Source organism: Eubalaena glacialis, chromosome 11 (genome assembly GCF_028564815.1).
Source record: "Eubalaena glacialis isolate mEubGla1 chromosome 11, mEubGla1.1.hap2.+ XY, whole genome shotgun sequence".
Lineage (NCBI taxonomy): Eukaryota > Metazoa > Chordata > Mammalia > Artiodactyla > Balaenidae > Eubalaena > Eubalaena glacialis.
The window spans coordinates 26909305-26925752 of NC_083726.1; the positions used below are offsets into that span (position 1 = coordinate 26909305).

Below are 16448 nucleotides of genomic sequence, written 5' to 3' on the forward strand. Positions count from 1 at the left end.
TGATCTGTAGATTGAATGCAATCCTAATCAAAATTTCATTAGTTTTCCTTGTGGAAATTGCAAAGTAGATTCTAAAATTCATATGAAAGTACAAAGGACTAGAACAACCAAGGCAATCTTGAAGAAAAACAACAAAGCTGGAGGACTTACACTACTAGATATCAAGATTTACTTTAAGCTACAGTCATTAAAACAGTGTGGTATTGGCATAAGGATAGACAGACAAATGGAACAGAATACAGTACAGAAATAGTATATGAACACCTGACTTACCACGAAGTACCACTGCCTTTCAATAGGGAAAGGATGGTCCTTTAAGGATGTGGAGTCAATTGGTTATCATTAACCCAACCTAATTAGATAAAAATGAACTGTAGACCCAAATGTGACAAGTAAAAAAATAAAGCTGCTAGAAAAAAACTTGGGGAGAAAATCTTAAGATCTTGGGATAAGATTTTTTAAACAGGACATAAAAAGCACTAACTGTAAAAGATATGGTTGATAATTTGGATTTTATTATAATTAAGGACTTCTTTTTATAAAATGACACTCTTATGGGAAAAAATGTTACCACACACTGAGAGAAGGTCAATCTGCAACACAAATATCTGACAAAGGATTCATATTCTGAATATATAAAGAACTCCTACAAATAAGAAACAGATTACTCAAAAAAAAATTTTTTTTAAACAGGCAAAAGACTAAGACAAGCACTTCACAAAAAAAGGATATCCAGATGGTCAGTATGCATAAGAAAAGGTAATCACCCTCATTAGATAACAGGAAAATGCAAATTAAAGCTACAAGTGACATATTATTCTATTCCACCAGAGTAGCTAAAATTTAAAAAGACGGACCACACCAAGTGTTGGTAAGGATGTAGAGCAATTAGAACTCTCGTATATTGCTGGTGGGCATGTAATTAGTAATTAGTTAGAACCACTTTAGAAAACTGACAGTTTTTACTAAAGATAAAACATATGTATACTGTATGACTCATTCCTGGGTATATACTCAAAGAGAAATGAGGACACATATCTACCAAAAACATATTCAGGAATGTTCATAAAACTTTATTCATAGTAGCTTCAAAGTAGAAAACAATTCAAATTCTTATCAGTAGGAGAAGGGATAAAATATAGTGTGTTTGTAAAATGGATAACAGCATAACAGTAGAGAGGAACTGTGACATGCAATAACATGGCTTAGCCATAGGGATAAAATGTTGAACAACAACCAAAAAATCCAGAAACAGAAGTGTATATAGTGTATGATTTCTTTGATGTGGGTAGGTGAATGAATAGACAGAGTCCTGAGTCACCTGTAAATATATACATACTTGTGCTAATAAAGGACAGAAGGGTGGTTCCTGGGCCAGGGTAGGCGATGAATGAGCTACACCTGTAAGCAGTAACATGAATAAATCTCGCAGTATTGAGTGAAAGAAAAAAGCCATCTGTAAAAGAATGTGCACTGTGACTCCATTTGTATGAAGTTCAAAAATACGCAAAACTAAACTACAGCTTTGAAGGTAAATTAGTTGGTTACCTTTTCAGAGGACAGAGCGGGTAGAGATTGAAAGGAGGAAAGGGTAGGGGCCCTTTTGGTACGGCAGTGCTCTTGACCTGTGAGGTAACAACACCAGCATTTGCTTCGTGGTTTTACATTTTGCTTTACATTTACATTATGTGCATTTTTCTGTAAGCCTGTTATACTTAGGTAAAGAGTTAGAAACCAAAAATCTAAAAGGTCTGTAGCTACTAAGTGATTGTCAACATTTATAGGTGTTTTTCTGTAAAAACTAAAAACCTGTTTATAAAACTGAAAAAGTATTACCTTTTTTCATTTACTACTTTTGCATTATACATAGATTTTTCCACATTAGAAAATTTTCCCTTTGTGAAGTTTAAATTTTTTTCTTTTTAATATTTAGAAAGGCGTGCTTTCAAACTGAGATGCATCCATAATCAATCTTATCTGTCTGATCCTTTAATTTACTACTTTGGTAGCAATTTATCAGTTGCAAACATGCTTTTAAATTTTAAATTTATAGTTGTTTTAAACCCATGATAATCTTCTGGGAAAATGAAGAGTCATGATTATGAGGTGACAGGCAAACTCATTAGTAAAATTTGACTCCTTCCCTTCCTAGATTTTTTATTTGCACAATTTCCTTATTGATATCAATTTTCTGGTTTGACATTTGTAATAGTTCTGTTTGTCACGTTGAGGATATGAGGTAGATCTGTGTTTTGTTATCTTTAAAATTTTTAGTACGCATCATATCTACTAATCTTTGCTCCTAGTATTCCCTGAAAATACTCATCTCTAAGTAAAATTTTTTTGGTGAGTAAAGTATTCACTATATAGCTTTGTTCAAATAGGAGAGTATGTATTACCATACTTGCTCATATTAATTGTTTCTCTTTTTCTAGAGAAAATCTCTTCATGAAAACAAGTTGAAGAGAATGCAGGAAAAGGTAGAAGTCTTGGAGGCAAAGAGAGAAGAATTAGAAACAGAAAATCAGGTGTTAAATAGGTAATGTGTTTGTATGTATACATACCCCATGTGGCTATTTTGATATTATACAACTTTGTTTCTGAGTATAATGCACTTGGGTTTCTTTTAAAATATACATTTAAAAGAATTCTAAAACTATTCATTAGACTCCTAATTCATTATCTTTGCTATTTCTTTTTCTGATTGAATGTTTCTTCAAACCAAAAGGTCTTTTTTTTAAAAAATTTATTTATTTATTTATTCATTTTTGGCTGTGTTGGGTCTTCGTTTCTGTGCGAGGGCTTTCTCCAGTTGCGGCGAGCGGGGGCCACTCTTCATCGCCATGCGCGGGCCTCTCACTGTCGTGGCCTCTCTTGTTGCGGAGCACAGGCTCCAGACACACACGCTCAGTAGTTGTGGCTCACAGGCCTAGCTGCTCTGCGGCACGTGGGATCTTCCCGGACCAGGGCTCGAACCCATGTCCCCTGCATTGGCAGGCAGATTCTCAACCACTGCGCCACCAGGGAAGCCCCCAAAAGGTCTTTAACACATGCATTTGTATTACAGTTGGGACTGACAGGAGAGGTCAGTCACTGGCTTTGGTAGCCAGGAGTGGTGTGAATCCTTGCTGCTGAGACAAGACAGTTTAGTGATTACGAGTTCTAAAATTGTGGCCACAACTTTGAATCAAAGTTCAGTTTTTAAATTTTTTGGTATGGAAAATATTATTGGGCAGTAGCTTCTGGTTTTTCATTTACATCCAAGCACAGCTAATAATCTGCATCATTAGCATTTTTGATCAGAGAAGATTTACCATATTAAGTTAGTGGTAGTGGCATTGTATGACCCATGTGATTCAAGTTAATAAAATCTTTTCAAATTCCGGTAATTAGTAGTAGTCTTCAGCATTTAGACAGTATCAGACTTTCCTGTAATGGGAATTGCCTGTATAGCAAGCAGTGATGTTTTATAATGTGCACTGGTCTTCTGGGTATAATTATTACCAAAATGTGAACGGTTGTGTTTTTTTTAGAACATCCAAGAGGTTTCTAGACTGTGGAATAAATGCCAACTTTATAATACTCTCTGTTCCAAAGTAAGAAGCCACCAGATTCATTCTAAAACAAAATTCAACTTAATATTTCAAAATTAATGGTTATGGAGGGGGTGTTACCAATTCAAGATTGGGCAGCTATGGCACAGATCGCCTAGAACTTCAAATGGTTTTGAAACTATATTTGATTACTGGTGTGATTGATCGTCAGGAAATTTATGTCCAAAAAGGTGGTGATCTATGAAGGCCTGAAAAGTGGTTTTTTTAATCCATGTCATTTCCCCCTAAAGTTGGGTAGCTTTACCTTTGTCATTAGGTACATTTAAAAAAATTAAGTTGGACAATATAAAATTTGCTATATTTGACCATATTTCACCTACAAAAATGGCATTCATAAGATTCAACCTAGGGCTTCCCTGGTGCGCAGTGTTTAAGAATCTGCCTGCCAGTGCAGGGGACACGGGTTCAAGCCCTGGTCCAGGAAGATCCCACATGCTGTGGAGCAACTAAGCCCGTGTGCCACAACTACTGAGCCTGAGCTCTAGAGCCCACGAGCCACAACTACTGAAGCCCACGACCCTAGAGTCCATGCTCTGCAACAAGAGAATGCACTGCAGTGAGAAGCCCACGTACTGCAATGAAGAGTAGCCCCCACTCACCGCAACTAGAGAAAGCCCACGTGCAGCAACGAAGACCCAACACAGCCATAAATAAATAGACAGATAGATAAATAAATAAATTTCCCTTAAAAAAAAAGATTCAACCTAGTATTTTCTTTATTTCTATTTGATTCCTGCAGTAAAATAAGGCACCCTTTTGGTTTAAGGAGTCTCCTTTTAGTTTCAGGATTCATGGGTTGGCGGAGTAAAGTGGAAATGAAAGTAAAAGTATCAAAAGATTTTTAATCTTTGATTAATTGGCAAATAAAACTTTAAAATCAGTTGATAGCCTGCAGGGCCAACAATAACACATATAATTAAGATGTCATATCATGTTTCTGTTTATCTTTCTAGATAAACCAAATTTTATGTGTATATCATATATAGATAAATCTTATAATTTAGAAATCCTTCTCTTCCAATTAAAATTATGTTCTGTGACTCATACTGTTCTTCAATAGAATGTTAACTGTATTAAACAACAGAAACACTTTTTCTTTTTAAGACAAAATGTTCCATTTGAAGAATATACAAGGCTTCAAAAAAGACTAAAGGATATACAGAGAAGACATAATGAATTTCGAAGTTTAATTTTGGGTCCTAACATACCTTCAACAGCATCCATCAATCCTGTTAGCTTTCAGTCACCAACTGTGGTTCCAGGCATGGAACTATCCTTTCCTCCTCATATGCAGGTATGAGCATTTATTTTAGGGAAAAAAGTTAGATAAATATTTCCATAAGTTTTTACCTGTTTAAATAGTTAAAAGCCTGAATCTTTACCAGAAAAATCTGCTGAGAGGCGTAGTGGATTTGAGTCTATCTATCCTTTAGTGATGGTGCTAGGAGTAAAGTCTCCTGTTGGGCAATTGAAAGGAAGAAGCTTAACTGATAAGTCTTTGAATAACTGTTGAGTTTGTAGTCACTCATACAATACTAATTACTATCAACATTTACGCAAATGTACTGCACTATGTATTTTCCATACAATATTTAATCCTAATGAAAAATGCTTTGAGGGAAGGTATTAGTATTCCCAATTTGCAGATGAGGAAGCTGAGTCAGAGAGGTGAAGTGACTTGACTAAGGTCATAGCTAGGTGAGAGTTGAGTTTCATACCTAAATCTGTGTAATTCCAAAACCTGAGTTGGTTCTACTTTATCAGATCCCTGAGATGTTGATGGAATCAAATGGATTGGATGATTTTCAGAAGATGAACTGTTAATAAGCAATGACATTTTGTAATGTTGTAAGCACTGAAGATTTTTAATGTTGTAAGTCACTGAATTGAATCTCAGACGAAGTGCTTTGTTTATATGATAAACTGCTATTTAAACTCTTGTCACATTAGAAAGTTGCCATATAAGTACACCTGGGCCCTACGTTACTATTATCTAATTCACTCCCTGGTGAATTTTACACCTAGAGAGGAACAGACTTTGGGATTTGCTGAAGGCTACAGCCAGAGGCAGGAGAGAAGCGAGGACTAGTTGGTAGTCTAGACCATGCTGGTGTTCTTAGACTGCTAAAATGGTCATCCTTTTCTTGCCAGATGTTGCAGGCCTGAATAAAAGAGGCACTGAGGCCACTGCCTAACAGTTATTTTTCCACCAGTTTTTCTAACAGTCTTTTTTGGTGTGCTTTTTCTGTTTGTTTTTTTTTTGTTTTTTTCTTTTCTCTTTCTGTGCTTTTAAGGAGGAGCAGCATCAAAGGGAACTCTCTCTACTTCGCAAAAGACTAGAAGAACTAGAAACAACACAAAGAAAACAACTAGAGGAACTTGGATTTCCTGGGGAATGATTTTCTTGGAGAAAAGGCAGATCAAAAGGGATGAAATCAGTGACTCAATAAGGCTTGAAGTTTTAACGTATGTGGTATTTAGATACTTTATTACTGTTTGCCAAAACACTTGAATGTGCCTCAAGAGAAGGTACCAGTACATGATGTATTGAATGAATGTCAGGATTTTAGGGTTATACTAATGATAAGTGAAGCACTAAAGCAGCTTCAGAGATATTTAGAATATTATTGACAGCCCTTTGAGAATGTGAAATAAATGAACAAATAAAAGGAACTCATTAGGGAATCAAGTTTTTAAATTATTTTATTAATCTTACTTTGTTGAGTTTTTTGGCATTTTGCCTAAAACATGCCCATCTTGAATTCCCTCTTCCTCTTCTTTGAGATGCTTGGCAATAACAGGGTCAGTGAACATTTTCTGGTTTACTATATATGAGTTATAAACCTCTAGTTCTTGAAAAATGACAATTTTAAAGTTAGTATAAAAAAAAAAGATATCTAGATATATATTATAAAACACTACCTATTCTAAAAGCTGTGTGCACATAATTTATTAAAGAGCTTAATAAATATTTTTCTAACTATTGTTTTGTGTTTAATTTTGTTTTAACCATACAGTGTAGAAGATCTCACTAATTTTGGCTTAGTTGGGTTAGGATTGATAGAAAATAAGAGTACAAATAATTAAATCCTGTGGCTGTATAAAACAAGGGCCATTCATTGTAAAACTTGAACCCAGTGGGGTCCCTTTAGAAATATTGCTGGTTTTTAACTTTGCCTCCTACTGTTTTGGACCTATTGGATCTAACCAAACTGTTACAAATGTTTTATTTCTGTGTGTCCCTAAGTATGCCATCATTTGCTTTTTTTTTTTTTTTTATAAATTTATTTATTCATTTTCGGCTGTGTTGGGTCTTTGTTGCTGCGCGCGGGCTTTCTCTAGCTGCAGGAGCAGGGACTACTGTTCATTGCAGTGCGTGGGCTTCTCATTGCAGTGGAGCACGGACTCTAGGGGCGCGGGCTTCAGTAGTTGTGGTGCATGGGCTTAGTTGCTCCGCAGCATGTGGGATCTTCCCGGACTGGGGCTCGAACCCGTGTCCCCTGCATTGGCAGGTGGATTCTTAACCACTGTGCCACCAGGTAAGTCCCCATTTGCTTTTTTATGTAACATTTTTAAGGCATTCTGCTGGAATAACTTCACGTCAACAAGGCAAAGCTCAAGTCTGCCGGACTAAGTGGAATGTTCATTATCCAGAAGTCTTCACATTCAGAAGTCCAAGTTAATTGATGATAGTGGAGGCCAGGAGTGAAATTGTGCAGCCTTAACATCATTTAGAAGAAACTAGATTTACTTACTATATATATAGCTGCTAATTTACAGAGAGAGTGTATACAGTGACACTTTGTTTTTGAAAAATAATTAATTTCCATGGAGCCACTCAGAATTTAAAAATCTATTATAACTAGAAAATTTGAAGGAGGAAAAAGACAAAAACAGTCCACATTTACATCAAAATGTTTATTTTTGGATATAGACATTTAAAACATTCATCTCCAAGAACAGCTTCAATCAGGTATACAATAAGAAATAGACTTTAAATCCCTAATACAGAAAAAGGTAACAGAATTAATTTTTAAATGCTGCTGTAGACACTAGTGTTAGAAAAAGAAAGTTGTTTATAAATGGTTTTGCACCAAAAAAATATGCAAAGAAACTTGAAAATAGACAATGTTTGCCATTTGTTTCTCTGGTTGCTGTTTAATGTAGACCCAGTGACTGATTGTCTTCAGCACACATCTAATTTGGCCGTTTACTGCATTTGGCTAATGTGATCCAGATAGTGCTTTTCACTGGAGGATTGACAAACACGCTACATACATTAGTGAGTCTTCACACCACCTCAGTGAGGTAGGTTAGAAATATTATACAGAAATTGAGGCACAAAGAGGTAAGTGACTTGCCCAAAGTTCCCAGCAGCACAGTCCCTGGAAAAGAAGGTAAGTAAGTCTCCACACAGGACTCATGTGCCAGAGAGCTGGACAGGGACACCCTCATGTAGCATTTACTGAATACTTAGATAAAGCTGTAACTGATCCTTTGAGATTTCTTAGCATCTCTGTACCCTAAAGAAGGGAAGTCTTCTGGGCAACTCTCCTACCCTTGGCTCTCAACTCTCCTACTATTCTCTTGTGAACCCCTTCACATCAAGACTGTAGCAGCCTTAGATGGGGACCAGACCTCTCACCTTTATAAGTAACCTATTTGGTAGTATTTTTGAGGTGTGTCCATTGGACAGATAATGGTCAAAAGCGACAGGATTGGGAAGGTGCCTATCAGGGCAATAAATGCTTATTTTCTCTGATCAGTTTGTGAGGTGTCACCTCTCACTCTTTACCAGATAGTGAGGAGCAAAAAGAACTGCATTCATTTAAGACAAATTCACATTTAAATCCTGATATCCCATATAGTGTTGGTAAATGATTTTAAGGAATGTGTGATCAATGTTTTATTTGCTACTTGAAAAAATTTCTTTCCTCAATCTGGGATTTGGAGCACCAAGGGTAAAGGTGCCACAAGGAAAGTTTGAGAGTTGCCAATTACACTTTTTACTTCTGGTTTAATAGAAGGAAAACACAGTGGTATTAAAGTTGGTCATGAGCAGCAAAAATTCAGGAATAAAAAATCAGCAATAAAAAGACTACAGTATAACTAGATAGGGAATTCTTTTTAAAAAAGGCATGAATAAAACAGGTTTTTTTTTTAACCCTTTCTCTTGTGAGGAATACTCTCAAAAAGTACATCGTGAGACTAAGATACCAAGTTGTATACTAATATTTTTCAGGCCATGGGCCTCAAATATATATATTCATATATAATACTCCAGTGTGAACAGCAATTTCATGAAATGTAAAATGTATTTTTTTTTTTAATCACACACAAGTATTTATAACCACAGGGTTCACCAGAAATCTAAAGCAAGGAGATAGTAATATAGAGATGTAGGATTAGGGGAGTGAGTTACTCTTCCACAGACAATTCTGATCGAAGTGTTGTTTAGACAGAAATAAGCTACTGATTTTTTTTTTTTTTTTTTTTTACAATAGCCAACATGTCCACTATCAAATACATTTAATATGAAAAAAATAAAATGAAGAAAACATACATACTTTAAAGTGTCTGGGTAAAATGATGTTGCATTTAAAGAAGCCTACTCCCTCTCCCTGCTTTAGAGTTCCTTAGTGAAATGGAGGTGAGTTTGATGGAGTACAGTCGGTGACCACTGAAAAACACGAGCCCTTTCAACAATGTTGCAACACTGTTAGTTTTTGGTTTAAAAACACACACACACTCACAAATGCTAAGTGTACACACTACCAAATTCTGCGGTCAGCTTTTCCAAGAACTACCGGGGAAAGTTTCAGTGCTGCAAGTCCACAAGGTTGCCCTAACACCCCTACCTTGTTTCCAGATGACTCATTTCACATTTTGTTTTGATCACTGGCAATGTCTCTTGTCTGCAGAGGTGCAATGTAGTCACAAGTGCTACACAGCTGTAGTTTTCAAACAAAACCACGTATATCATTGTGCTCAAGTGGAGACTGTAGTTACAATACTGACCCTTGCTTACTGGCCCTGTATTCTCTGAACAAGGAGGCTGTTTGTGACAACCACTCCAACTCTATGTACAGAAGTGCTCCCACAGTACACACACAGGCACAGTGCTTGGTATGCTTTCTAAAAGCTGTGCATGTGCCTTTCTCTCTTAAAAAAGACAGTGCTCAAAGTGGAACCTATGTGCAAACTTAAAAAATTAACGACACAGAGTAGCTTAAGCAGCCATTTTGCTCCCAAGTCGTCTGAAGAACTTTACCAGATTAAGCCAGGCCCCAGAGTGCTTACATCCACTTGCATTTCTTCTTTTCATCAAATAAGACTTTTACATGCAAGAGTTGTTTCTGAGCTTCTTCCAGCCCTCGTTCTCTTTCTAGTTTATTTAGAATCTGTTGACAATTAGAACAATTATTTTAGATACTGTGGTTTTAGCATTACAATTCTGTTTTTTTTGCATTCCTGATGCTGTGAGTGGTAAAATCTGTATGAAACAGATGCCAACATTTTCTTCAATCATTTACATACTCACTTTGCAAGTTGTTTTGCTAAGTCATTATCACAGGATCAACAACGCTTAGGTTTAAAATAGAAGCTCACAAGAAATACCAAACTATTTGCTTACAAATATGGGGCCAGAATTTCAAGGCCCTGTTTTATGCATTATGTTACAGCCATTCCAAGCACAGCAAGCATTCCTGGGCAGCCAACATGCAGGCAAGTATTTCTTCTTAAATGCAGCAGGCAGGGGCCTCCTGGTCAGAGACGTCTACTTCCCTTCCCTTCCCTTCCCTCCCCTCCCCTCCCCTTCCCTCCCCTTCCCTCCCCTCCCCTCCCCTCCCCTCCTGGGCAGTGTAGTCCCTCCTCTCCCCTCCCTTCCCCAGTGCTTCCCTTCTAACCCCTGACCCCTGGAAAGAGGGATGCTTATCATGTTTAAGGAACTCATTGCCTCTACCCTACCTTAGTGCTTCACTTGATCTTCAAGTAGCAAATGGAATTGGTGAGCTATTCTCACCATTGACATGGATAGCCTGTCCCAGCATGACTGAGTGGGGGGAATCAGGGAAGGGGGAATTAACATATTTGGAAACAGCGCATCTGATGACTGTGTCTGTGTGAATTCCCAAAGAAAAAAATCCAGATTAAGGAGGATTAATCATAAAGGAGAATGGTTTATTGAAATAGTTGCTTAAGTTAGAAATATGTCATACTTTAACTACTGAATACAGAATCTAGGCGATTTAACAAGCTTAGCTTTCATTTTAGCAGATTATAACCAAGCATAAGCAGGCCCCTTTTATTAGGACCACTACTTACTCATCAAAGTTAACTGTGCCAGTATGGCTATAGGCCCCATTAACTCAAATGTAAATGGTTGGTCCAAAGGTGAGCAGCATAATAAAACTATGAGGGGCAGCAGCCACGTGCAGGGTCTGGCTTGGTGCCAGGATCCCCCATCTCAGACAGGCTTCCTGGCCTCCCTTTCTGGCCATTTGGGATGCCAGAGCTGTCCTGAGACCTACAGAACGCTTTATAACCAAATTCTGGTGACTGATTCATATCTTATTTTTTTAAATGTTATTTAAAATCTTACCTCATCAAAATATTTTACGATGTATTTGTAGATTTCTGTCAAGGCCACTTCTTCATTAAATTCATTTTCATGTTTCTTAAAGAAATAAAGCCTTGTTGAGAGATTCTGAAATGGCTTTTTTTTTTTAAAAAGAAATATCCAAATACAGTCTTTTTACTTTGTAACAATACCTTAGATTCCTGAGTTAAGAATTCTTCCATCTCTGAAGATGACAATGGAGGCAAATCCCTGATTGCTTTGTAATAAGACTTGACTTCCTCTTTGTAGGCTGGGATATCCTTGGCATAGAGAAGTTTATTAGTTGGTGCTTCCTGAAAAACAACCACCGCCAAAAGAGTTTTTAAAAAACCATGGGGAATTTATAAGAGTACCAGTGTAGCTGAACCTCCACCACTATTATCTCCTGGTAACAAGGATTCTTCATACAGTAGGCCTTCATAAACGTTGTTGACTGCATGACTGACTGCTATCCAGATAGTTCTGGTGAGTCACTGTTATTTTCAGGCAGATTAAATGCTAATATATTCTGCCTTCCTCTCATAAAAGAACTGAAATTATTATTTTTGCATGATTTTGAGTTACTGTAACAATGGAACTTATTTCAATCATAGTTCATTACTAATAGTTGTAAAAAGCCTGAATTAAAACATTTGCTCTCATCCTCACCCACCAGTGAATTCTGGCATTTATAAAAGGTATGAGTGTAGGTCTGATTGAGCCCTTTATATAACCATGAACGTGGTAAGTAATTGGCAGTGGCAGATTTTTCTGCTTGTCCCTTCTATTTTATTAGATTATAAAGATCTTCCAGTGTCCTCAGGAAAGAGCATGGTCATTAGTATTGGTGGCTCTGATGTCTCATTTTGCAAAAATTCCCTGGCAGTTTGAATGTTTTTAAGTAATTTTAATAGTGATATTAAAATTTAAATGAAGATTTGTTTTTAAAAGTTATAATTTTGACAAAATTAACATCTACTGTCAAAGAAAAATTAATAGTCAATCTAAGAAAGAAATGGAAAAATGTATTCGAGCCAACCTGAGGATTATGACCCAGGAGATAGCCTCTCAGAAAGCTGTGAGCACTGTTTGGAAGAGGTAAGGGGGGGAGGCCTGTATATGTGATTTGAGGGAAGGGGGATGTGCAATCAAATGCACATCTTGGTTGAAGTTTACTGCTATTTGTGAGGAGCAGATATCTTAGAAATGCACTAAAACCATTAACTAAGTATGGGAAGATTCAAGAAACTGAGTTCATAAAATTTTCTCTTGAAAATATCTAACTGAGGGCTAGTTCTGCCAGTTTTCCCACAGCACAAAATGCCTCATCCTGATCTTTGCCTTGAATTCCTTTCAGGGTGTATTATAGGTCAGTGACTGCAGTGGCTAATGACTTGATTCTTATAGAACTGGATGATGGGCATCATTTTTTATTTTGACCAATGTTGGGGAGGCATTTCATGACCAGGAATGCTCATTCCCAGGTCAGATGAGGATTTCATTGATAGGCCACTCACTGTGCTATTACTGAACGAGGTAGGCCCCATTAACAGTAGCCAAAAGCCTCTGGACCCACCTGTCTTACTAGTCTATTATGGTCCAGGAATGGTCCAGGTTCCCTCCTGTTGCTTCTTCCCACATCTAGAATTACACTATTACAATCATTGATATTTGGTCAATCATTTCAAGTCACCTAGTCATCATTTTTATTGGAGGCTCAGTCACACATTTGGTAATGCAAGAAACAGTAATCTTGTAAAATAGGCAGAACATAAGTAATATAGGTAGTAGCATTAATCAGGTCATAAGTAAGTATTATTTAACCTAAGAGCTTCCATTAGGTGCAGTCCAGTATTTCCCCAGGTCATCTGACCAGTCTGTTCTGCACATATAAGGAGGGTGGTGGGTCATCATGACACCTTACAGGATTGAGAAAGGAATGTTATCTTCTAAGGAGTTACACAGCTAGTGACAGAAGAAGAAAAATTGATCTTTATGGTTCAGCAGGTGTTTCTGCCATGGGGGAGGTCTGGTTAATTCATAAAGCAGGTGCACAATGCACACTAGAAGAGAGGGAGGAGGCCCAAACAAAAATTTGCTTAAATTTTTCTTGTCTTGGAATATGTATTTTTATTGCATCACTCCTCAGGGAAGATAGGTGAGTTAATGATAGGACCAGTGTCACAGTACATTTTTAAATGTATTGATGGCTTGAATGGCCTATCAATGGCTTGATGAATCATTCTGAAGGATGCCTAGACTGAGATAATTACTGAGATTTTTTTCACCTGTCAAGTTTTAAGTAGAACCCACAACTCATGCAATCACATTCATGCAAGAAAGATTTATTTAGCCAGGGACTGTGGGTAGGCATTGAATGAAAAACCAACCAGTACCTGCCCTTAAGAAGCTTACAATCTATCAGGGAAGACAAACTTACACAGTGCTTACTAAGATACGAGTAACTAGTAGCAGAGTATAGAGCAAAGAAAAGGACCATAGAGTTAGACATATGCTCTTAAACAAGACTTGCAACCTCTCAGAACATCAATTCCTCATCTATAAAATGAGGGTAATGGTAAGTACTTGATGGGGTTCTTGTGAGGATTAATTGAAATATGCCAGGAACATAGTAAGTAAGCAATAACAGCCATTTTTACTATGGATAAGTAACCAGTTACGTGTCTTTCCGTGTATTGCATGCTAGGAAGAACTTTATTGGTCAAAAGAAGAAAGCGCATGGGAAATCCATCAGGGGAACAGTCACAGAGTAGGTATGTTTAGACTAATCTGATTCTCCTGCAGTTTCTGGTACACATTAGGGAATCATGTTTCTTGAATGAATGAATAAGTAGGGTTTTACTAGACAGAGGGGTTATGAGACAGGAAAGGGATGTGCAAAGGGATGTGAAAACAAGCTCATGGTTAAGTTTGGGAAAACTAAAAGCCATAGCATAGAAGGCAGAAGGATTGGGCAAGAAAACGAGGAGGCCAGAAAAGAGACTTGAAGCCCAGTCAGGAAGGGCCATGTGGCACTGTGAAGATTGTATCTGGTGGGTAATGGGAAGTATTTACAATGTTTAACTAAGCAGGAGCCTGACAAGATCAGAGTTATGTTTTAGAAAGATAACCTGAGACACAGTGAAAGGGGGATGAGGCAGACAGCAGGGGCCAGGACACCAGTTAGCAGGCAGTTATCCCAGTGGAGAAGGGATGAAGGGATAGGTCAGAGGAGTGAGAAGAAAGGGACAGAAGTGAGTAGTAACCAATTGGAGATAGAGGTGGGAGGAAGAAGGAGTTGAAGGTAATGCCAAGGATTCTACCTTGAGAGACTACGCAATGCTAGGAAAATAAAAGTCAAAAACAGGTTCGGTTTGCGGTGAGTTTGGATTTAGACTAGGAGTCTGAGGCACCTATGACACGTCCTTCACACTTTATTCCAGACACTCTGAACATCCTTCCACCAAAGAGCCACTGCTCAGCATGAAAAGATTTTCTAAACCCGTTAGATACATAAACTGCTCAGTTTAATATATTTCTGAGTACCTGAATAAGACCAAAACATCTCTTTCAAAGTTTCCTCTGTATTTTTATCTTTTTTTTGCCTTTTAGAGCTTTTGCTCAGCAAAGAAAACCATAGGAAAAACAATATTGATTTGATTGTAAACTGACAAACTAGAGGTATTAGAAATCTCAGGCAAGATTTTCTTCCCCATCAGAAATTTGTTGTATTCAAATAGACACTTTTAGGTATATTCAGATGGAATTAATTTAGGCAAATTTCAATAGTTTCATACTTTGGGTTCATAGTTTATTAGCGCCTGTAGACGATTTTTCTAGGAAACAAAGAAAAACAAAAGGTTTTCACAGGCAGAGTCTGCAGTAGGGTGGAAATAATCTATTTTGGTTTTCACTTAAACTAGATTAAAAATATAAATGAGAGATTTTTTGAAGAAAAGCAAATTTTCAGTGACTATCACTGACTTTCTTTTTAGCTGGTATGGTTTATTATTTGAATGTTTACGAGGAAGACAGAAATACGTACAGGAAATCCTAAAGCTGGGCCTTACCTTCCCAAGTTGCTGCTCTGTGAGGGAAAACGCGTCCATGAACGCCTGGGCGATCACTGACAAACAGCCATCTATGTGTGGTGTCTTCTTAATGTCAAAGACAAACTGAGGGTTCTTCAGGATATTTACCCAGAAGCGAAGAGGGAGGCTGTTCCAAGAGAGAGAAATCTCTCTTCAAATACAGCCATTCATATGAGGCAGATGCTCTGTTTATCACAGTTTGTAAACGGGTGTTTTTGTCCTTGTTGTTGAAGTATGCAAGTCTGCTTTGCCAAATATACCAAGCAACAGATGGCAGCATCACTCAGAACAAGAAAGGGTTAAACTGTCTGTCAGAGCTACTGAAAGGGAGGACTGGAGAAGTCTGAAAGTGGCCCTTGACAAGACAAGAATGTTCTCCACAAAAAGTTCCAGATTATATTAAATAATGGTTACCAACGAGAGCATCTCATCAGATCTCTAGAACCTGACCTCTTCTTGCCCCCTCTAAGTGCTACACCCTGGCCTAAGCCACTGTCATCTCTCACCTAGATTATTACCCCCCAGTTCCCAACAGTTAGTTAATTCTCCCACAGGTACTAGCAATCCTCTTAACTCAGAATCAGGTCCTGTGTCTCCTCTGTTCAAAACCCTCTGTGGCTCTCCATCCCTCTCTGGAGAAAACCCCTGCATGATCTAGGCCTGGGCCCTCATCTACTACTCTTCACCTTACTCGCCCCAACTCCACTGGCCTCGTCGCTCCTCTTCATGCATACCAGGCAGGCTTGTGCCTCAGGACTTTGCTTTTGTCTGTCTTTCTGAAACGGTCTTGCCCCAGACGGTCTCATGGTTTGTGCCCTCTTTGAAGACCTGATCCAAATGTCATCTCCTGAGGCCTCTGACCACCCTATCCTGTCTCTATCCTTTTTTTCCCACTCTGTGCACTGCACTAATCGACTTCTAATGTACCACAATTTACCTGTTAAAATGCAAGCGCTGTAAGAACACGGATTTCTGTCTATTACTTTATCTCCAACACCTAACAGTACTTGGTATACAGTCGGTACTCAGATATTTGCATATGAACTTGGAAGTCATTCAGAGTCCTGTGGCCTAGCTAATTCCCTCCATCATAGGGGCTGCTGGGCCTCTCAGTAGCTCTCCTGTCCTGACTAGTGCCCCTGC

The 16448-nt window shown here is 37.9% G+C and overlaps 2 protein-coding genes across 3 annotated transcripts in view; one reads left to right on the forward strand and one right to left on the reverse strand.

Annotated features, from left to right (window-relative positions):
* The window catches only part of CEP83 (centrosomal protein 83), a 117367-nt gene extending 111109 nt beyond the window's left edge, over nt 1-6258 (forward strand). Inside the window, exons 14-16 of the mRNA XM_061204249.1 lie at nt 2436-2539; nt 4719-4908; nt 5909-6258. Of these exons, the coding sequence (XP_061060232.1) occupies nt 2436-2539; nt 4719-4908; nt 5909-6013 (399 nt within the window). The 3' untranslated portion in view covers nt 6014-6258. The remainder of the gene's footprint in view (nt 1-2435; nt 2540-4718; nt 4909-5908) is intronic.
* A 2621-nt stretch (nt 6259-8879) lies between these two features.
* The window catches only part of PLXNC1 (plexin C1), a 322454-nt gene continuing 314885 nt past the window's right edge, over nt 8880-16448 (reverse strand). For both annotated transcript variants that reach the window (XM_061204178.1, XM_061204177.1), the window contains 4 exons: nt 15285-15432; nt 11388-11528; nt 11218-11292; nt 8880-10015 (listed from right to left, as the gene is read on the reverse strand). In XM_061204178.1, coding sequence (XP_061060161.1) covers nt 9911-10015; nt 11218-11292; nt 11388-11528; nt 15285-15432 — 469 coding nt within the window. In that variant the 3' untranslated portion in view covers nt 8880-9910. The remainder of the gene's footprint in view (nt 10016-11217; nt 11293-11387; nt 11529-15284; nt 15433-16448) is intronic.